Source organism: Festucalex cinctus, chromosome 13, assembly GCF_051991245.1.
Source record: "Festucalex cinctus isolate MCC-2025b chromosome 13, RoL_Fcin_1.0, whole genome shotgun sequence".
Lineage (NCBI taxonomy): Eukaryota > Metazoa > Chordata > Actinopteri > Syngnathiformes > Syngnathidae > Festucalex > Festucalex cinctus.
The window spans coordinates 10,396,399-10,418,388 of NC_135423.1; the positions used below are offsets into that span (position 1 = coordinate 10,396,399).

The following is a 21,990-nucleotide window of genomic DNA, read 5'->3' on the forward strand; positions in this document are numbered from 1 at the left end:
ATGCCAATAATGTCGGTGAAAGTACGTGTCAAATTATTGGAGTTTTTTTTTTCTTTAATTCCACATAATCCAACATCAACATGTACAAAATATAGCACAAATATTTTTCAGCCATAGTGAAGCATTTCTTAACATGATGGTTTAAAAGAAATCCAACAATAAAAATAAAGGAACAAAATAAAACAATGATTTTTTTTTTAAATCATCATAAATCCAATCTTTCATTGTTCATTTTATTAGCGTTTTGTGAAATAATTGTGTCAAAGGAACGTCCTACACTTAACATACCATAAGGTGGCGGTGGTGCTCCACGAATGCTGTTTGCTAACCGCCATTTAAAAAAAAAAAGAAGAAGAACTAACACACTAAACCCGGAAGAGAATAAATTTCAAATATCTGCGCTAACGACAAAATTCATTGTATTTGAATAATTTGTGGTGGGTTGTTTTTTTTTGCAAGGCGGTAATGATGTATTACGACTGGAATGTGTTGTCTTCAAAACATTTTACAAAATGCGTGAACATAAACTTCAGTGCTTCGAAGACATAAGCTTGTTCTTACGTCAAGTCCCGCCCCCTGGTTTTCTTGGTCTCCTCAACGTGCTGTATCTGCGGACACGTAGTTGTTGAACCCGTTGACAAGAGAACAACAGCAGCCGCTGTCATGTCGAAGTCCTCCCGGCGGCACAACTTACCCCCGCGGCAGGTCAGCGACCGTGACCGGCTGATGCGGTTGTTCTTCCTCGGTGTGTTGGTGGTCGCAGTGTTCCTCATGTTATACCTGTCCAACAACCCCCGGCGGAACCGCAAGCGGACCGCAGATCTGACCAACGATAAGGTAAAACGATTAGTGGTAAAAACACAATGGTAAACTGGTGCGGAAATAACACTGGAATAGTATGTTAAGCCATTCAAACATGTGGTATGTCTCTTTTACATAAACTGGAATTATATGCACTGCATACTTAAGGCTCTTAAACAGATCTGAAAATGCACGATTACTACACGTGAACTTAATTTGACGTTAAAAACGTTTGAATTCTCATGTTCATCTGTTCAGTCTGCCAGTGCTTCTTGCACGATTTGATGGTCCATGAAGGGACTAACAACCTTTCCTGGTTCATTTACACAGCTTTCATGACTCGTAAGATGTTAATGTGGCGTCATAATGAGACCAACAGAAAAGCTTTAGGTCATCAGGAAAGGCAAGAGAAGTGGACTTTTCTTGACATTTTCACGGATAAAGCACCTGATTAATAAACAAGTTGTGCAAAAAGTACTGAAACATTAAATGGATGATGCAGTTAAAAGTTTAGAGATTATCCAATACATTTCACCTTTAGAGGTTAATAGTGTATTTTTGGTTAGTCTTGAAATTTCATCCGAAAGCACAATAACCCAAACTTTTTGTGTGTTTACTTTAGTCATCTCATGATTTAAAGCAGGGGTGTCAAACTCATATTAGCTCAGGGGCCACATGGAGGAAAATATATTCGCAATTGGGCCGGATCGGTAAAATTGTAAAATAATTTGTAAAACATTGCCGTCAATTACATGCAGATTTTCGCTATTTGTGGGCCAGCCCTAAATTGTGGGGCGCACCTGTACAAATATTGTCCTAAATTTTTTTTTGCATAAACCTGTATAATGTTCACTGATTGTGTGCCGGGTGCCGTTAATGAAGTTATAAGGACGTTAATCCTTGTCATATGTGTAGTTGAATGTGTCTTATTCAGCATGTTTGTGTTTGATTCATGTTTTTATTTTTTAAACAAACTAACTTTAAATTGTGTTTAAAATAACGACATTCAGAGCAATTCCATGTACAAGATGCATTGCTCAACTGAGACTTACTTGTGTAATTATGAATTTATAAGCTTTGATTGTGGCCGGCTGATTAATTGGGCCGACAGTCTTTTTTTTTTTTTTTTTTTTACTTTACAAAACCATCTCGCGGGCCGGATTAAACCCCATTGCGGGCCTGATCCGGCCCCCGGGCCTTATGTTTGACACCCCTGATTTAAAGTGTCATAGATAGCAGCAATATTTGCACATATATATTACAGAAATAATTTAAAAACAACAAAATATAAGAGGAACACTGAAGATTAATTTCTGTAATTTTGATTTAATCCAAACAAGAAAAAAACCCTGAAAATTATGATATTGTATGTAATAAGGAAAGTAGAGGTGGGTTAGGGTTTGGTAAGCTTTTGTACATATGAAAACATTTCTCTCAAAATTATATTTTAAGCTTCTCAGCATATATAAATTGTAGAGTATATACATGAATTAATGGTATTCCTCTTGTATGTAAATTTCAGATGACATGTTGACATTTTTTGGCGTTACTGTAGCTCATATTTTTGTCTTCTTTCTAGTGGTCCCACCAACCCACAAAGTACACTGCATCTCAAATCAACAACCTGGTCTCTCAAGTGAATGGAAAGCGCCTGTGGGAGGATCACCTGAAGCCTTTCCTGATACAGAGGCTGCCGGGGACGCAGGGCAGCAGGATTGTGCGGCAGGTAAACCTCATTTGATTGTTTGTGTGCGGAAATCTGCAGTTTATTTATTCATAGAGATCATTTTTATTATGGCTTTATTTTTTTTTACAGCTTTTTACAGCAACATAAATACTCATTAAGGTGAAATTAGAATTCAACATGCCCTGTGTATACAATGTTCAAATGATGCACCCCCACCCCATCCAGCACATCACAACCACGCTGTCCTCGCTGTCCGCCAACTGGGACATAGACCTAGACCCCTTTCTGGCCGTCACCCCAAAAGGACAGCTTACGTTCACAAACGTCATCGCCACTCTGGACCCTTTGGCCCCTCGCAGGCTGCTGCTGTCGTGCCATTACGACACCAAGATGCTGCCTCGGGACAGCCGGGCCCCGGAGAGGGTGTTTGTCGGGGCCACTGACTCGGCGGTGCCCTGCGCTATGATCCTGGAGCTGGTCACCGCTTTAGATAATAAGCTGAAGGCTTTAAAACAACAAGTGAGTGTGACTCATAAATCATTGTAACACAGTGTTTGTTGTTTCAATGACATCACAGAAGTCATGATGTAAAGTAAAGCGTACAATGCGCATCGAGAACATGAATTTCTTTTCACCTTTTAGCGTCACAATAGCAGAGGGTGGCTTATTAAATCATTCTGGTTATGCAGGACCTGATTACAATTCAATACAATGCCGTTTTCTTTCAACAGAAGCCTGCAGTAACTCTCCAGCTGGTGTTTTTTGATGGGGAAGAGTCGTTTGAGAAATGGACCACCACCGATTCGCTGTACGGCTCCCGTCACCTGGCCGAGCTCATGGCCGCCACACCCTATGAGACGGACCCCTTGCATACCAACATGCTACAAACTCTGGTGAGGAATAATAGTTTTGGACTTTTCATTATTCATCTTTTTTTTTTTTTATTAGTTTTTGTATTAGGTTATGTTTTTTTGTTTTGTTTTTTTAATGGAATCTTTGTTGAGTGCAAGCTAAAAAAAAAAAAAGAGGCAGTAGTGTATAATAAAGTGGACTAAACAGCTAACATTTAAAATGAACCCTGAGCCCTGAGTTAAAAAATAGGACTCGACTGATGTGGATTTGTTTGTAGTCCAGTGCCAAATTTGATAGTTGGCAGAATGAAATTCAGATAACCAATTAAGAAAATACTGCAATGAATAAAATAGCTACTTTTTTGGTCACTTATTTACAACTTGATATGATATGACTTACAGGCAGAAAATATGTTGCAATGAGTTTTTTAAAAAAAACAACAAACTTGTAAGTCAAGGTACTTCATGAACCTTGGCGTGTTTCTCCAGGACCTCTTTGTGCTGCTGGACCTTCTGGGTGCTCCCAACCCACTGATTGTGAACCACTATCACAACACGGAACGCTGGTTTGACCGCTTGATGGCTGCAGGTACACGTGCCGGGTTGGTGGCAAAAATACAAGCAAATCTAGGCTACCTCTTTATGCCCTTCATTTGCCTTTTGTTGACAGAGAAGCGCCTCCATCAACAGGGCCTGCTGGTGGAGCACTCCTTGGAGCAGCCCTACTTCAGGAAGGGCCTGAATTTCGGAGCGGTTGAGGATGATCACCTACCTTTCCTTCGTAGAGGTGAAAACATAACTAAGTCATGTTAGCAAAATGGTGTTTGTTATTGTGGTTTGGATTTACAATGATGTTGAAATGCGCTGCGTCATTTTACTACTAAAGAGCGCATTTATCTCATCCGCCCGCAGCCATTTTCACTGAAGCAATCCCCTTCGCTCCCGGCTGTTTTACTGGATTTTGACTGATTTTGCGAGGCCCACGGAATATTGTGTTCTATTGCTCTAAAAACATGGAACCTATCAAAAGAAAGATTAAAGTCTCTTCTTTCATCAGAAAAAAAGTATATTTCTATCTGTTTCAGTTTTATATGTACATTTGTATTTATTTTTTTAATTATATTTTTGTATATCTGTTTTTATTTTCACTTGTAGTCATTTATTTATTTATGTATTTAGTCATGTATTTATTGATTAGTCTCTAGCAACTCAAGTCACAGGGTGACAATGGAGCTCTCCATTGCAAGCCGGGACTTCTCGACCAATGACAGGCAGTTTGCAACGTCGGAGTCCAACCCAACACACGCTTAGGACCACCTCCTCATTTGAATAACATTTCGACTAAATAAATAAATGACTAAACGTGAAAATAAAAACGGATATACAAAAATATAATTCAAAAATTTATTACAAATATATTTCCATTTATATATTTTTTTTAATATAGTTTTCGAATTATATTTTCTTATATCCATTTTTATTTTCACTTTTAGTCATTTATTTATTTAGTCATTTATTTTGAATTTTGGCAGTTTTGGTCCTCCATATTTAATATTGTAAGCCACATAAGTACTATATGCAGTTTGACCATTAACACTGCACTCAAATAGAAAAATAAATAATTATTAAATAAATTATGCATATTTCATCCGACGGGAGCAATATCCAAATTTAATCTGAAAAGATACTGTTTGGTCACGGACAACAAAAGACGAAACGATGTGCCACGTTTCCACCAAATCAATGCTTGTCCGTCACCTGCAGGCGTGCCAATTCTCCACGTCATCGCCACGCCCTTCCCAGACGTCTGGCACACGATGGACGACAACGAGGAGAACATCCATCGTCCCACCATGGAGAATCTGACCAAGATCCTGGCCATCTTCCTGGCCGAGTACCTGGGATTATGAAGTTCCGAGGCCGATTGAATTTGCACCTCAGTGGAGAGACGCAACTGGAAGGAGGTCGTCCTTAATGGACCCGATGAAGACTGGAGTGAGAAAGATGCTGCCAACTGGGACACCAGCTGAAGATGGACAACCTGCTGTGTCCTAGGTCAAGTATTTCCTCTGCTGCCTTAATGCTATCAGAGCTTGCTTTTTTTTCGATGAACCCTTGACACGACATCCCTTGAATATGAGATGCACTATTGAAACATTTTTTACTAGTCAATGTCAAAACACTGAAATGCTCGAGGAAAAAGAATGATGGAGCATTTTACCTGCAAAAATCTGAAAATGTCCTGATGTCTCACATTTAAGCAGGATTTTCCAAATGGAGCATCACGGCCACAAAGTTATTTATTGACCAATGAAGCAGGCACACCATTTCTTGACTTGTGTTCTTTATCTATAGTTTTAATTTCCGTAGGCGGTACAGAAAATAAATGGATGGATCATGTTAGCAGAGGGACCATGTTGCTATATTTTGGTGGAGCTGAAATTGTTTTGGGGGTCATGGTTATGTCCCAAAAGTCAGTATGCATTTTTTTTCTTTTTTCCATGAGGTCATCAGCATTTGAGAGCTTACGTTTGGAGCAGCATTGCAAAATCGCCAACTGACAAGAAGCATTTCTGTCAACTGCAGTTATTACTATGGTACTGTATTTTTATGTTCGTATTGTTACAAACAGAAGTGGTCACGCCATTTAAATTTTGGCTGTCCCACTCAATCTATTTATTTTAACCGTTATCGCTGTATTAGTTCATCGGCGCTATATTAGGACTGTTGCATTAGTGAAAGCCAATCAGGGTTCAGAATGTACTAACTAATGATAAAAAATAAAATGAAATAAATCGTGCACAGTTTTTTGATTGGTGAAATAAAAACAATATGGGGCAAAGTCAATGGAATCTGTGAGACTTTCGCAGAAAGTCTGAAAAGCATTGAATTTGGAAATAGTGGTACCTGAAAATATGCTGCACGACTTCGCCGTGTCGCATTTCTCCTCAAAAGTGTAATTTAGATTAGCATAATTAAATAGGATGGAGGAGCCAATCAGCAGCTCCAGGTCAAAATTCTTACAATCTATAGATAAAATAGATTATGTGGTACAACACCACAACACAGATGCAGTTTATTTTTTACACCATATTTGCCGATATGGCTGTGTAATAAGTATTACATTTTTCAAATGTCTTAAAACTGAACTTGAAGAAGCTGTACGAACCCTGTCACGATTTCACTCATGGCCGTTAGAGCAATGTCAGTCCATTTACCCAGTAATTTTGTATGTTCCATGCAGATTCGTCGCAATCAACATAAAAATTGCACTACATAACTGTTCAATTCTTAAAACGTCGAGGGGGGGAAAAAAGGCTTGTTTACAACTCCCGACTGAATGCAAGAAATTGCCGTTTTGCTTCTCGTGTTTATTGAACAGTTAATGGAGTTGAACAGTTTCCACCTTAATTTAATTACCACTAGTAATGAGATCACTCCTAGAGCAGGCATTTGCGCAAATCCAAGGAACGTCTACAACCCCGAGCAAAAAGTATGGAAACACCAGTCTTGGACGAGCACGCAGACGTTTTATTCTGTAGATCAAACTCAGATAAAAAGCATGAAACAGTCGGAAGGTCATTCCAAAGTGCAACATCTTGGCTTTCAGAAAAACTGAAAGAGATGAAGAACATTGTGCTGGTCAGTAAATGTTACTTTTATAGAGCAAGTGCAGGGAAATAAAAATGGAATCATGAAACAACAATCAAAACACATCACTAGTATTTAGTTGCACCACCTCTGGCTTTTATGACAGCTTGCAGTCTCTGAGGCATGGACTTGATGAGTGACAAACAGTATTCTTCATCAATCTGGTGCCAACTCTCTTTGATTGCAGTTCCCAGATCTTCTTTGCAGGTTGGAGTCTTTTTTTTTTTTTTCAATTTCCACCACAGTGCTCATCCAAGACAGGTGATTCCATACTTTTTTGCTAGGGGTTGTATTTGAACATATATTACCAGGCAACAAAAATGATACGCTTCCAAACTAGCATAAGCTGTCAAATGTTGCTGGCCTGATAAATGAATTGAGATAGATGAGAAATGTACAGTATCTTTTGGGTCTCATCCATGTACTGTAACTACTGCGTGTGTGAGGTTTCGGAGCACCAATGTCAACTTTAGAAATAAATAATCTGAATTAACTCACTGGAGGTGTTTCATTCTAAGTGACCAAATAAAAGGAGCGCAAGGATGTCAGAGCTAATGCTAGCCGTTAGCAAAGTGGTTAAACTTTTCTTACTAGTGGTTGGGAATCTCTAGACTTGGAATAGGTACATCAGGGAAGAGAATTACACCGTAGCTCGTATAAATGTACTTTATTACATTGTGGTGTAATATAAAAAATAGAATGCATTTAATACAAAAAACAAAACAAGTGATCCCTTTTCAAACACTATCAATACATTATCTTTGGTGAATGCTGGAGTTCTTTGTGTCAGGTAGGAAAGTGAAAACTTCCAGAACAAATAATTGCGCATTAGCCCACACAGGCTGTCGTGTTGGGATTTTGGTGAGAAATGGCTCGTACACCACACAAAAACATATTTGACACACAATTTCATATTCCCTTTATCCCCCCTTTGTAAATGCTTTAAATGATTTGTCCACGCGATAACATTTGAGCCATTGGGTGACAACTTCAAACGTTTGCCAGTCATTTTGAACGACTAATGAAATTGAATGTCCCCGGAAATCTGCCTTTTTAAAATAAAACTCAAAACACAGTTGGATAAATGAATTTTCAAATAAATGTACAAAAAAAAAAAAAAATCTTTTATAAAAAAAAAAATAAAAAAAAGTCCACAGACCCCTGCTCAAATGCCAAGTAAATTATAATCAAGAAAATTTCAAAACTATTCCGCCCATTTATGTGACCTATCCAACTCAATAGACTGAGTCATTGCATAAGTGTGCACACCCTCATAACTGAGATGTGGCCTTCTCAATTAATTAACCACATTCAAACTCGTTGAATGGGGAAGAGCTCGCACCTGCTACCATTTAACTCATTCACTCCCAGCCATTTTTTTCACCCGTTCACTGCAGTTGAGAGGCTGCATCAAAGCCTTCTGTGTGCTTTAGCAATTAGCATAAAAAAAAAAAAAAAAAAAGTATAAATATGTCTTTAGGATGCTTGAAACATTTAAAATAGAACATATTCATACATTTTTGGCAACAAATGAGTTAATGTGCCTTTGATTAGCTCCACAAAAACTTTCTAGTAGGCTTTTCTTGACGTTTTTTTATTTTATTTTTTTTCCATTATTATTAGCAGCAGACTGGAGATTTTGTACTACAGTGACTAATATTTGGAACTGTTGATAATTTTGATGCAGTAATGTTTGTGTCCAGTTTTGAAATTATTTTTGAACAGGGGTGTGTAGACTTTTTATACCCACTATGTTGCCATAACAACAAAGCACTTAAATGTTTTTCTTTTTTCGTACCATAAATGGCCAAAAGGTTTCACCGTAGACAGTGGAAGCTTCACGTGACCATTTCAGACTAAAATTGTATAAGTTGTTCTGCAATGATAAGACACAAATGATCACGTGTCCAACCACTGTCACGGCAACATGGCGTAAACATTGTATGAATGAAATGTGCAAAATATACAAAGAATACAAAAAACAGATCAACACATTTTTTACCGGAAATAAAAGCCATACATGAACGAGTGTGTTACAAATCCTGTTGGGTTGCAGACATCTCAAAACATTTTAATCGAAACATGTCAGCTTTAATATAAGGCACTTATCATCGTCTTTTAGTGTCATGCAGCATCATGTCAAGTTCAGAAATGTAAAGCTTTCATTGTGCGCCCAGGTTATACCAACCGGAAACACTTTAGTGTCCTATGTGTAAAAAAAAATATTGCATAGTTAATATTAGAAATGGAGGGCAGTTGTGTTATTTAAGTGGTAAATGCAGCTCAAAATACAACTGGACGTCCCTGGAAGCTTTAAAAACATACAAAGAGTTTCACATAAAAAAAAATAAAAAATCTGGACTCCTTGGTAGTACATTATACATAGCACACAAAAAAAAAAACATGTCAGCCAACATCCAACTATTTCAAGACCTGTGCCTTTCCCAGATGGTCTGGTGAATAGTTTACTGTGTTGCCTCCAAAACTAACTACGAGCGCACTGCCAACAAAAAGCCACGCATGCACAGTGCAAGTGGAGCGAAACATTTGCACCAGCTGCGAGAACAAACGAGGTCGTCATCATTCCTTGCGCAGCATCAGCCAATATTTCTATTAGCAGGTTTTCAAAGTGTGAGATGCCAAATGACTGTTTTCGGGAGAAGCGCAGCAGCTTAAGAAATATAAAGAAAAAAAGTACAGTAAATGATTGTGTAGGTACTGATACGCCCCAGAGCTTTTGAGATTGCTCATTGCTTCGCGTCTAAAGCGATAGTAAACATACCTTATCACTGGCCACTTTTGTATGTTTCATTAGCAGGTAGCAGGATTGGAACGTTTTTTTTTCTAATAAGCTGCAACACCTGCCGTTCCTACATTGTTAAATTATATGGGAAGTCAACCTAAAACATTTGTTGACAATAATATGTTATGTGACCTCACTAGTCTAAACATGACATTCTGGTTAATTTTACATTTGTGGAATATCCATCTCAGGGGGTTGGCATTTTGCCACTTGCTGTCGACTAAAGATGACATCACAGTTGCTCAGGGCTCAGGCAATGACCAATCACACCTCACCTGTTTTCTGAAGCTGAGCCGTGATTGGCTGTTACCTGACACCTGAGTAACTGTGATGTCATTTTACTCGACAGCAAGTGGCAAAATGGCCACCTTCTCATTTTGATAAAAAATTGCTTAATTTTGCTGCTAAACTCATATTCCACTAACACATTAACCAAAATACCATATTTTAGACTTGTGGAGCTGCATAGAACATCTTGTCAAGATTTTTTGGGGGGGATGACTTACTCTTTAACCGTCATAGAAAGTGGACTTGCACAAACGGTTCATACTGGCTTGGCCAGCCATGTTATTTGAAATGTCTCATCTATCGAGTCAATTTGTGAAGAAGCTCAAACCTGTTATGTTCCCTTTCATCTGGCGATTATTGTGTCTTAAACATAGGTGACCAAAATATGCCTAATTAAAATTAACTGCATTAAAAAACTAACCACCAGAGCGTGCTGGAACTTCATAAATGGAAATCAACCTTTGCGATATTGTCGTTATCGTTACATCTCTAGTATAATTTAAGGTTCATGGAACGTAGGAATAGCTGGTAGATAGTGGGGAATGATGTTGTTTAAAGGGAGGCTCACACTTTGAAAAGCTCTGTTCTCGAAACTCCAGAATTTCCTGTCAACATTAGGATGTTGACTTTGGTGTAGCTAGTGTTGGATGGCTTCAAGCTCATACTGTAGGTGCATACCTATGTGATTCTAAGTCTTTACGTGCCCTGTGAATAACTGGCGACCAATCCAGGATGTAGTATGCCTTTCGCCCAAAGTCACTTGGGACATGACCTGGAACATGGTAAGCGGTAGAAAACGGAAGGATGTCACGTCGTCCATTAAAGCTGCAGAAGATTCATCTTCTAAGTGCCAGCTGAGACTGTAATGGTCGTACAAAAGTGAACAGGTCAATAAAATAAACTAACAGACACCATTTCATTGTTTTTGGAGAGGTGTGATAGTTTTTTTTTCAGGTAAACAAGTCTACAATCCATGCGATTGGCTGGCAACCAGTTCAGGGTGTACCCCGCCTACTGCCCGAAGCCCGCTGGGATAGGCTCCAGCAGCCCCCGCGACCCTTGTGAGGAGAAAGCGGTTTAGAAAATGGATGGATGGAAGTCTACAATCCCAGCTCATCATCCACAGGGACCGACTGAAGCTGTGTCAGAATCTTGGTGTCCCCGTCGATCTCTTCGGGATGCCCCAGTGGGGAGCTGGTGTCCTGCTCCGGAGACGGGCTGCCCAGAAGTAGCGCCTCCCCACCCGGTAGGCCCAACAGAGCTGGATCCACAGGTAGGTCCCCCTTCCCTCGCCCATCAAACAAGGTCAGACCGGCTGAGTTGGAAAGAGGTAAGGGACTCCAGGTCGGTTGGGACAACTGGCTGTTGGGTGTCACACCCCCTCCGTACATGGGACTGAGGGTGAGCATGCTCTCCGGGGAGAGCGCGTTTGCTACAGTTGGGGCGACCGACGGCTCCAGCGCAGTCGACGAGGAAATTGCAGGAGTCTGGGTGGTTGCACTTCCAGTTTCTGCGGTGTGGTACGGAGCGGGCAGATTGAGGAAGTTGAGTGAAGGCGTTTCTGGGACATTGGTGGGCTGCTCTGGTGTAGTCGAAAGCTGGGACATTACAGGCACGTTTGTAGGGGTGAGACCAAGGGTCACGCCATTGGCAGGAAGGGGGGAAGGATCAGGAACTGGTTTCAGAGGCAAACTGGTAAACTGAAATCCAGCCGGAATGGTCAGAATCAGCTTCCCTTGTTGGACACTCAAGTAGGGGCTTGCACCCAGAAGAAGGTTACCTGCCACAGATGTACATCATAGAATACATGGTTAGCAATATTAAGATTGTTAGCATTCTTGCTTGCAGAAATTGTGAAGACTTAAATAATGTCGCCAAATAACTAATTGTACTAGGGTGGAACCTCGATTCAGTGGACAGAAAATATTCTACAGATGGCGGCCATTTTAGCAGGGGAAATAGTCCCTTCAAAAATTACGAAAAGCTTGGATGTCAGCATAGGCACATGTTTAGGGAGCATTTTGTATTAGTACAAGACAGATTTTTTTTTTTTTGTAGAGCCCTTTACTAGCGCATTGTGGCTCATGAACGTGACTACATGATCACGTCCCATCATCCTAACCCCCAAAAACCAATGAGTATTTTGGAGAAACTTCAGAACTTCAGTTTAAGGCTTTTTTTAACATTTAAAATAATTTCGAAAGGTTCGATGTAACAGACAATTGGCTCTATCGGACAAGCGCTTCCCCAAGTCTGTTAAATTGAGGTTCCACTGTAAAACCTTTTACAGGTGAACGTAATCTAAACTGGTGAATGAGCATAGCGTACAGCTTCTTCGGCAAGTTCTTTGGGACCTTTGTCCCATCATTGCATTGATGTTCCTGAAGGAGAAAGTCATGATAGTCTGAACTAATTCTGTTCCTATGATGGGAAAATAAAGAGCAACTCTGCTTTAACAAGCCAAAACTATCAACTACTTGTGGTACCTGATTGTCATCAGACTGCGCTAATATGCTAGTAGCGACTGAATCATGTGTTCACCTTGAGGTGCAGAAGGTAGGTGAATGATCCCAGAATTGCAGATACCTACCAGGGGTTACATTTGTTGGGGGGCCCACGTTCTGAATGGGTCTCAGTTGGTTTATCCTGAGAGGACTTTGACTGATCCCACCTGGCGCTGGACCCAGAATCTGCCAAGGCACTCCCGCTGAGGTCACCGACAGGGAGGGACTGGCAGGAACCACCTGGGGAAATGATATGACGGACGATGTCTGGATGGACGAGACCGGCACAAGCTGAGGCACGGATAGGGGGAGTATCTTTGCAGGTGCGGTGGATTTCGCCTGTTGTATTGGAACGACTTGTGTTGGGGAGGAGATAGAAATGACCTGCGGCGTTTGGAGTTTAGCAGGTGAGTTGATGCTTTGGGCTCCCAGTTGTGGCGTCACTTGCGATGGGAGAGAAGTACTGTGTACCTGTGAGATGGACACGATGGTTGTGGAACCATCAGCCAAGGGTGTCGAAGCATCCAGCTGCCTGCCCGTTGTTGGAAGACCTTGGAAGTTGACTGTTGGTGATTTGAGAGGTGAAACCGGGACTAGCTGAGGACGTTGGGACACCTGTGTTACGGGGGAGTGCTGAACCAACTGCGATACTGGTATTCCCTGGATGGAAGGCACAACCTGGGGCAAGGAGAAGACCTGAGGGGTTGAGTTACTGGAGTTGACCAGTGGGCTAGGAGGGTTTATCTGAGGGGCTGAAGTGGCAAAGACGACATATTCTCCTTGCTGACTTGAGAGGGGTAAGGCAGAGCTCGAGATGGGCAAGGCTCCTGATGGGAGGGCCTCCTGGCACTGGGGGGTTTGTGTAAGAACCAGGGAAGGAAGGCTGGTTGGCGGCGAGGGCGACAAAGACAAAGATGAGCAAGCTGGTTGGCCGCTTTCTTGCTTTATAATGTCTTCCGGAACAGCGATGAAATCCATCGAATTGCCACTTTGGTTCTTGGATGGCGCGGGAAGAGTGATGACTGATGTTGGGTTGGAAACCGGCGAGGTGTTAGTGCTAAGGACAACTGCTGGAAGACTGTTTGGCTTTGTGACAATGGGCGAAACCTGCTGATCTGCCAAGGAAACTGACTGTTGCAGACCCTCTGATTTGGCTAGAACCCTGTTCAGTATCAAAGGGGAGCTGGCCACCTGACTCAGGGTGACTTTCTGGCCATCCCCCAAGCTCAGCCCGTTGATGATGACACCAGCGCCGGTACCGGAGATGAGGGGGTTGCCGTTGAACAGTAACGGTTGGGAAGCTGTGAGGAAGCCACCGGAGCCATTGACAATGAGTTGACCTGCCGAGGTGCAGTTGACTGCTGAGAGCGAGATGACAGAGGCCTTGGAGTCGGCAGGCCCGTCCACTTTGTCTGCGGTTTCATCCATGGTGCTCACTTCATCCTCACTGCTGTGATTTCCATCAGACTCACTGAAATACCACATGAATAAACAATGTACTTTATTTATACTATGGATTAAAAAAAGACAAGACTTACAAAAAAAAAAGTGTTCATTTTTGCATTCTCTTTAGATTTCAAAAATTTTGACGATAAATATACTAACACTATCCCTATTTTTCATACATCTAAGTTGTCTTTATTTCAGGTTCACATGAAAATTAATTTGCTATTCAAATTAAATAAATGAACTCAATAAGGGCTAAACATGAATTGCAAATCATGGACTATTTTTTCAACAGGCCAAACTTCTAATTGCACATACAATGTCTAGTGCAAGTCTTGTCAGACAGCAGGCCACTAAACTCCACTTTCATCTATTTGTGCAAAGTCGTAAATAATTGTTTTTGTCAATAACCCTTTTTGTACAGATTTGAATAGAGTAAACTTCATACCATGTTTTGCCATAACAGTATACAGAATATATTTACTAGAAATATTGAAAGCACTAGTCCTCTTCAGAACTGTAAGGCAGACTTGTTAACCCCCAGGCCTCAGTGTCCAATACATGAGATATAACAGTACAACACATATTAAGAAAATAAACACCTTTAAGTATAATGCAGTGAACTAACCACAATATAATCAATACTCAAAAGTGGGCTTTCTAATACAGGTCTCTCATTAGATTGTGAACTTAATGTTGCTTTATGAAATAGTTTGGATCTTTCTTGGATGCTGTTTTTGGGAAAATACATATCTTTCAGACCACCACAAAATCCTTCAACGATAAGATAAGGTTGCTCTTATATCTGTTCACACCCCACCTCTTTTACATGGGTAATGCATTGTTTACTTACAATAGACCTTGGCATGTTGGTAAACAATAGATGCCGGGATAGTGAAAAGCAATTGACTACCACACTGAACTGAAAATAATAACTTATCGTTTGAAGTTTGGGTTCTTTAAAATTAGTTGTATCACTTTAGTGATAAACACATCGAGTTCATTGTTTTCTTTATTGAAAGAAGGGGGGGGGGGGGGGGGGCGAATTCAATACGTGCCCACTAGTCTAATCACGGCATTCTGATTAATACTGTGGTTATGGAATATGAATTAAGCGGCAAAATCCACCCGGTTTAAGTGGGCAGCCATTTTGCCACTTGCTGTCGATTGAAAATGACGTTGTCGGTGTAAAATGTGATCTTATCGGGGTCACCGAACGAACACGTCCCACGACAGGATTGGCTGGAAATTATCCAGTTGACATTAAACATTGGAAAGAAAATATTAGATAAATAAGATGTAATTTAAATAACAAAATGTATGGACTTAAATTGTAAAAATGTAAATAAACCTAAGAAAATAAATGCAAAAATATATTGAATAAATAATAAAAATAGAGTGACTAAATGATAAATGCACAAAATACAATTTCTGTTGAATTTTATTTTATTTTTTTTGGTTTATATATTTATATTTTTCTTTTATTTTCAATGTTCAGGAATGCTTATGCTCAGTCTGTTTCAAGTCATGTGTTTGTGATGATACAAATATGCCTTGTTTGTGTAGAATTGCTCAATAAAAAAATAAAAAAATAAATAATAAACTTTTCTACGGAAATCGCCCGATTACAATTGGAGCAACACTACTGCTCAAGTACAGTTCAGTTGCATGTAACTTTGAGCTCAGTGTATTTCAAACATTTTTATTATAGTATTTGTATTACTATTTCCCTATATGCTGTGTCGGTTAAAACTGCATCATGTTAAAGTGGCTTACAGTATTAAACTTTTTAAGGGATGAAACTTCCGTAACAATATTTGATAAACACTAATCCTCCAGGCTACTGCATTTTTTTTTAAACTGTACGCGGTGTAAAACGTTTGCTATTGTCGTGTAACGTGTGTGCCAGTACAGAGCAGAGTGTGTTTCTCAGCACACTTGAGCCATGACGCTTCTCACATTTCATAACAAAGCCACACGCTCTGCTGTCACCTCCTCTAACGTGCGTGGATTGACTAAAAGTCGGACGGGCTTTGTTTACATACAGTAACAAATGGAGGTCAACAAAAGAGAGGTGTGACTTCACTCGAATTCAACACTATGGATTCGTGTACGTGCGTGTTCTTGCCTTTTACAGTGCGTCCCAGGCGGGGTTCTGTCCCTCTGCCGCCGGTTCTTGAACCAGTTGCTGACCTGCGTGAGGGACAGCCCGGTGACTTTGGCCAGGTTCTTCTTCTCGTCCGGCGTGGGGTACCTGTTGCTTTTGTAGCACTCCTTCAGGGCGTTGCGCGACTTCTCCTTGAAACAGTACACCGTCTCCTCGCCGTCCCATATGGTCTTGGGCAGCGGGAACTTCTTCCTGAGCCGGTACTTGTCCACGGCGCCCAGGCTGCGTCCGCGGGACCTCTCCGCCTCCTTGTAGCGGGCTCTCAGGTAGAGATCCTGCAGGAAGACGTGGTTGGACGGCTGGAAGTCGTGGCTCTCCAACAAAGCGTAGAGTTCCTTGAAGTGCTCCCTGTGGAACGCCACAAGAGCCTGGGCCTTGAGCAGGGTCTCGTTGCCACGTAGCAGCTCGGACGAGGGATGGATGGTGGAGAGGAATCTCCACAGGCGATCCACATTGCCCGCCTGCAGGAGGGCCTCGCACAGACACGAGATTTGCTCCGTGGAAAAACTCACCGCGGAGAGCTGGAAAGTTTGGAGCAGGCGTTCGGCGACTTGCTCCGCGTCTTTCTCGTCCTCCGCGGCGGTGGGCTCCTCTGCGCTATTGTCGGATTGTTCTGTGGACTCCAGAGACAAGGAAGCCATTTTTTACTTGAACTTTTTTTCCCTTCCTCCTCCTCCTCCGCCTCCTCGCTCCCCTTTCTGTCCGACACCAGTGGAGCCGAGCGTGACAACTTGGCGAGGACGCGCCCCTTTTCGCCCCTCAGTAAGCCCAACAAAAGTTAGTAAATAAGATTGTAAATCATTTATCCACCCTCTCTAGTTGTATTTCATTCGCTAAAGTGCATTTAAAACAAATCGTGCTCGTCTCTTCCTGTTTTTTGTTGTTTTTGCATAAAACGCGATTTGCATCTACTTCGCTTAGCATTTAGCCCGTTTCTTCGGTGTTTTTGCAAAAAAATAAAAATAAATATATATATAAATTTGAAGTCGTGAGTCGTTTGGATTCCGATTCTGTGATGATTGTTTTAAATATATAGCAAAATTCATTTTTTATGTCATATATTTTATATGGTGTTAACTTCTGTCTTGTATATATTGTCAAGTTAGTTCAAGATAGACTTACAAACCTTGTGGAAATATTACATCGGTCAAAACTAAACTTTATGGTTGGTTTGGGTCTACTAGTACAGTGTCGTAGGGCGCCCTCGTGTGACATTTTAGATTATTGCAGTTCTCTACTCTGATTGGTTGTCAATGTGTCAACTGAATGGTTAGTAGGCGGGGGGAGGCCAAGATGGCGGCGTAAGCGGTTGTGTTTTTGGGAGCTGCGTACCTCGTTCCGATTTGAGTTGGTGGAACACTGATATTTTGCTTCTTTTAGCCTGAAAAGTTTTCAACGTGATTTCCTTTATTGCAGTGCTGTGGAAGCAGTGAACTGTATTCGTCGTTTTTTGTTGTTTCTCTTTTTCTTCATTTTTGAGCGCTGTCACGTGTCAAGTTAAAACGAGCTAAGCTAACGACGTGATCAGCTACTTTGACAACATGGAGCCGATGTCTACACCTGAAAATGCGCTTGTGGATAATGCGCACGACTATTGTCTGCGGAACCAGCCTGTTCTTTCTGTTAGGGACGCTGACTTTCCTCCCCTGCCGATCTCACCATCAAAGCCGCCGGCTTCGAAGAAAAGTAAGCAGCTTCGTACGGCAGAAGGAGACAATGTGAACATGATACAACAAATATCGACATTATTTAACACCAGAATCGATACTTTGGAGACAAACATCACATCGAGGATTGAGGACCTGAAGAAGACAGTTGACTACGCTTGTGCTGAAGTACGAGATCTCAAAGTTAAAGTGAAACGCGTTGATGTGCGAGTTGGTTTGGCTGAGACAAAAGTGTCCGCGGTGGAGCAGCGGATGGCTGAACTTGAAGATTACTCGCGGCGTTGGAATTTACGACTCTATGGAGTACCTGAAAAGAAGAACCAAAATGTCCGTGAGGAGGTGATTCTGATCTGCCAGGCTGTTCTACCCGGAGAAAAGGAGAAATTTTGTGATGTCATCGGCACAGTGCATCGTCTAGGCCAGCTGAAAAATGATGAATCGAGACCTCGAGGAATTATTCTTCAGTTCACTTCAAGAATTCACCGAGATGCTGTTTGGAAGGCGGCAAAAAAATCTGCTTTTCTCCAGGACAACAAGATGCGGTTTGCTGAAGATTTGTCATCATTTACGAGGGAGAGAAGAAAGCAACTTTGGCCACTGGTGGCGAAGGCACGCGAGCAAGGGAAGACGGCATATTTCGTTGGAGGGAGAGCCTTTGCCAATGGTACTGAACTGCTTCTTACTGCTTAGGTTCCACCCGCCGACTTCTGATATTGATTATCTGATACTGAGATCAGGGACTCGTCGGAGGCCCCTTCAGGGGTGTCACTGACTCTATTTTGTACTCGTCTAAGGAATGCCATAAAAAAGCAAAAGGATCCCTTACTTAAAAAAAAAAAAAAAGCCACGTTGTGTTTTTTTTGTATTTTGTTTTTTTTCCTAGTAGGAATGCTTCTTTTTGTTGGATGCAAGGCCACTTTTGGAAGGTCGTACTTTTATTTGTCTTTTTGCCACGTGGATTAGTTATATTTTTATAGAGTAAAGGTTTCTTTTATTTAAGTGGATATGATTGCTTTTGTTAGTAGGGCATTTTGTTTTTTCGTTAGACTAAAATAACTGATGAAGAATCCGTTGACAGAAGTTAGTCTATTTCTATTGTTAGGTTCCACTGACTCATTTAATAGTGATGTTTAAATGGTGCAGTCCCAAACAACGGGGTTATTGTTCTAGCACTCTAAATCTTACCTTGTTTTTGTTTGTTTGTTTGTTGTTGTTAATACGTCTTTGTCTATTGTTACTCTCAATGCCAGGGGGTTAAGAAATATTGTAAAGCGTAAAGCGATTTTTTTGTTTGCTAAACAGCATAGATTTGATTTTTGTTTTTTTCAAGAGACACACTCGACCACTGATGACATGCGGTTGTGGAAAGCTCAGTGGGGTAACGACTTATGGTTTGCTCATGGTTCTGCATATTCTGCTGGGGTTGCTACAATGAAACACCTGTTCTCTGGTAACATTTCACACACCATGTGTGATAAAGCAGGCCATTTCTTGCTACAGGTAATATCAATCAGCACTGGAAATATTGTAATATTGGTTAATGTGTATGGCTATAACTCAAATTCTGGAAATAATGACCTTCTTGAGGAATTGGAAAATTATATTAAGAACTTGCTTGACAAATTTCCAAATTCTGGCATAGTGATGGGTGGAGATTTCAATATGATATTGGACCATGATTTGGACTGTTGGCCTCCACGTGACCAATCTGCTGTTAACAATAGGTTGAAGATATTCATGCAAGTTTTTAACTTGGTTGATATATGGAGGAATAATAACCCGAATCTGAAGGAGTTCACTTGGAGTAATAGAAATGCCACCAGGTTGTCACGTATTGATTTTTGGCTTATTTCTCAAAATATGAACGTAAACCCAATCTCAGTTGATATCATTACAACTCCTTTAACTGATCATAATGCAGTCTCAATCTCTATTCCTTTGTACTCGAACAACTCTAAAATGTGTAGAAATGCCTACTGGAAGCTTAATAGTTCTCTGTTACAGCATGATGCAGTTAAGGATAATATTGTAAGACTAATTAAAAAATTTTGGAACCAAGCTAAAGCGGAAGACTCTTTTTGTAGCAGCTGGGAATTATTTAAATTTGAGGCTTGTCAATACTTCAGGAAATATGGTAGTATCATGGCGAAAGCTCGTAGATCGGAGGAAGAGAAGATAGTCTCTGAAATAGTTGCTTTATCATTGAAGAACCTTGTAAATGTGACAGACGAAGATAGACTCATGTTGACTTCACTACAGGCTAAATTAAATGAATTGTATCTTAACAAAGCTAAAGGTGCATTTGTAAGGTCTAGGAAAAAATGGATCGAGGAAGGTGAACAAAATTCGGCCTATTTTTTTCGTTTAGAAAGGCACCATGGGAAAACTAATTTGGTACGGGAACTTAATATTGATGGCATAATAACTGATGACCCAAAAATCATAGCCAAGTACTGTTCTACCTTTTACAGCAATTTATATAGTTCGAAGTATTGTGAACAATCTACAACTTCCTTTTTAAATTCTCTTGACAATGTTACACAGATAGCTCAAAATGATAGAGACTTTTGTGATGAGGATATAAAGTTGGATGAAGTCCTTTATGCTATTGAACACCTCAAAATTAATAAATCACCTGGAATTGATGGCCTAACAGGAGAATTCTACAAAGCTTTTGCAAACGATTTAGCTCCTTTTCTACTTGAAGTTTTTTTAGAAAGTGTTATGAAAGGGTCTCTTCCTACCTCAATGTCACAAGGTCTAATTACTTTAATACCAAAACCAAAAAAAGATCTTCATTTCATTGATAACTGGAGGCCCATATCTTTGTTGAATAATGACTATAAAATATTCGCGTCTATAATAGCTAAAAGAACTAAAGGTGTACTAGATTCGATAATTGATGAAGTACAGTCTGGTTTCATGAGTAAAAGACATATTTCTAATAATATCAGACTTGTACTTGATCTAATTGATTATTCATATCTTTGCTCTGATCATAGTTATCTTTTATTTTTAGATTTTTACAAGGCATTTGATACGGTAGAGCATAAATTTATTTTTCGTTGTATGGAAAAAATTGGTTTTGGTGAGTCTTTCTGTAGAACTATAAAAACTATGTATGCTAATGGTAATAGTTCCATCAGGTTGAGTAATGGTACTTCCCCGAGATTTGCTCTAAATCGTGGAATAAGGCAGGGCTGTCCAGCCTCTCCTTATTTGTTTATTTTGTGTACTCAGCTCCTCGCCTGTCACATAAAACAAAGTGCTATTCAAGGTATATCTATTGCAGGAAGAGAAATTTTAATTAGTCAGCTTGCTGATGATACTACCCTATTCCTGAAAAATTCAAGCCAAGTCTCTGCTGCTATTGAAACTGTGCAACTTTTTTCTGCAGCTTCTGGACTTTATCTCAATTTAAACAAGTGTGAACTGCTACCTATTCATAAGTGTGACAAGACTTCTATATATAACATACAAGTTAAAGAAAAAGTGACCTATCTGGGCATTACTATAATGAAAAATGATGTTATGAGGTGTACTGAAAATTTCACACCAATTATTCATAAAGCAAAAGCGAAATTTAACCAATGGTTAGGTAGAGATCTATCTTTAAAAGGTCGAACGTTGTTGGCGAAGGCGGAAGGATTGTCACGTCTTACTTATGCAGCAATCTCTTTATTTGTTAATAAGACTACTTGCAATATTATTGATAAGATGCTTTTTGATTTCTTATGGAGGAATAAGACTCATTATGTGAAAAGATCTGTTGTAATGAATACATATGAGACTGGTGGTTTGAACTTTCTTGATTTTACTACTCTAAATAATACGTTTAAGATTAATTGGGTGAAACAGTTTCTGAGCAATCCCACATCTATTTGGAATTTCATTCCTAATTATGTTTTTTCTCAAGTCGGAGGTCTTGAATTTTTACTTTTATGTGACTACAAGATTGAGAAAATCCCCATGTCTTTGTCCAATTTCCACAAACAAATGCTGTTGGCTTGGTCTTTGATTTACAAGCACAATTTTTCTCCCCATAGATGCTTTATTTGGAATAGCCGCCATGTCTTGCATAAGAATAGATCCTTATTTTGTCCTAATTGGTTTGGTAATAACATC

The 21,990-nt window shown here is 40.2% G+C and overlaps 2 protein-coding genes across 2 annotated transcripts; one reads left to right on the forward strand and one right to left on the reverse strand.

Annotated features, from left to right (window-relative positions):
- Positions 1 to 314: 314 nt before the first annotated feature.
- Positions 315 to 7,483, forward strand: qpctla (glutaminyl-peptide cyclotransferase-like a). Its single transcript, XM_077542073.1, has 7 exons — positions 315 to 837; positions 2,381 to 2,527; positions 2,714 to 3,007; positions 3,220 to 3,381; positions 3,829 to 3,928; positions 4,010 to 4,126; positions 5,104 to 7,483. Exons 1-7 carry the CDS (start codon positions 664 to 666, stop codon positions 5,247 to 5,249), a joined length of 1,140 nt encoding a protein of 379 aa, XP_077398199.1. The 5' UTR covers positions 315 to 663; the 3' UTR covers positions 5,250 to 7,483.
- Positions 7,484 to 7,642: 159 nt separating this feature from the next.
- On the reverse strand, positions 7,643 to 17,185 carry six5 (SIX homeobox 5). The gene is made up of 3 exons (XM_077542071.1): positions 16,160 to 17,185; positions 12,672 to 14,056; positions 7,643 to 11,861 (listed from the first exon to the last, which is right to left on the reverse strand). Exons 1-3 carry the CDS (start codon positions 16,837 to 16,839, stop codon positions 11,182 to 11,184), a joined length of 2,745 nt encoding a protein of 914 aa, XP_077398197.1. The 5' UTR covers positions 16,840 to 17,185; the 3' UTR covers positions 7,643 to 11,181.
- Between the last annotated feature and the right edge of the window lie 4,805 nt (positions 17,186 to 21,990).

Coding starts and splice junctions, on each gene's coding strand:
- qpctla (XM_077542073.1), top strand. CDS start 664: ATGTCGAAGTCCTCCCGGCGGCACAACTTACCCCCGCGGCAGGTCAGC. Junction 838..2,380: donor CAGATCTGACCAACGATAAG/GTAAAACGATTA, acceptor TCTTCTTTCTAG/TGGTCCCACCAACCCACAAA. Junction 3,929..4,009: donor TGACCGCTTGATGGCTGCAG/GTACACGTGCCG, acceptor TTTTGTTGACAG/AGAAGCGCCTCCATCAACAG.
- six5 (XM_077542071.1), bottom strand. CDS start 16,839: ATGGCTTCCTTGTCTCTGGAGTCCACAGAACAATCCGACAATAGCGCA. Junction 14,057..16,159: donor CCTGGGACGCACTGTAAAAG/GCAAGAACACGC, acceptor GTGGTATTTCAG/TGAGTCTGATGGAAATCACA. Junction 11,862..12,671: donor CCCAACAAATGTAACCCCTG/GTAGGTATCTGC, acceptor CATCTGTGGCAG/GTAACCTTCTTCTGGGTGCA.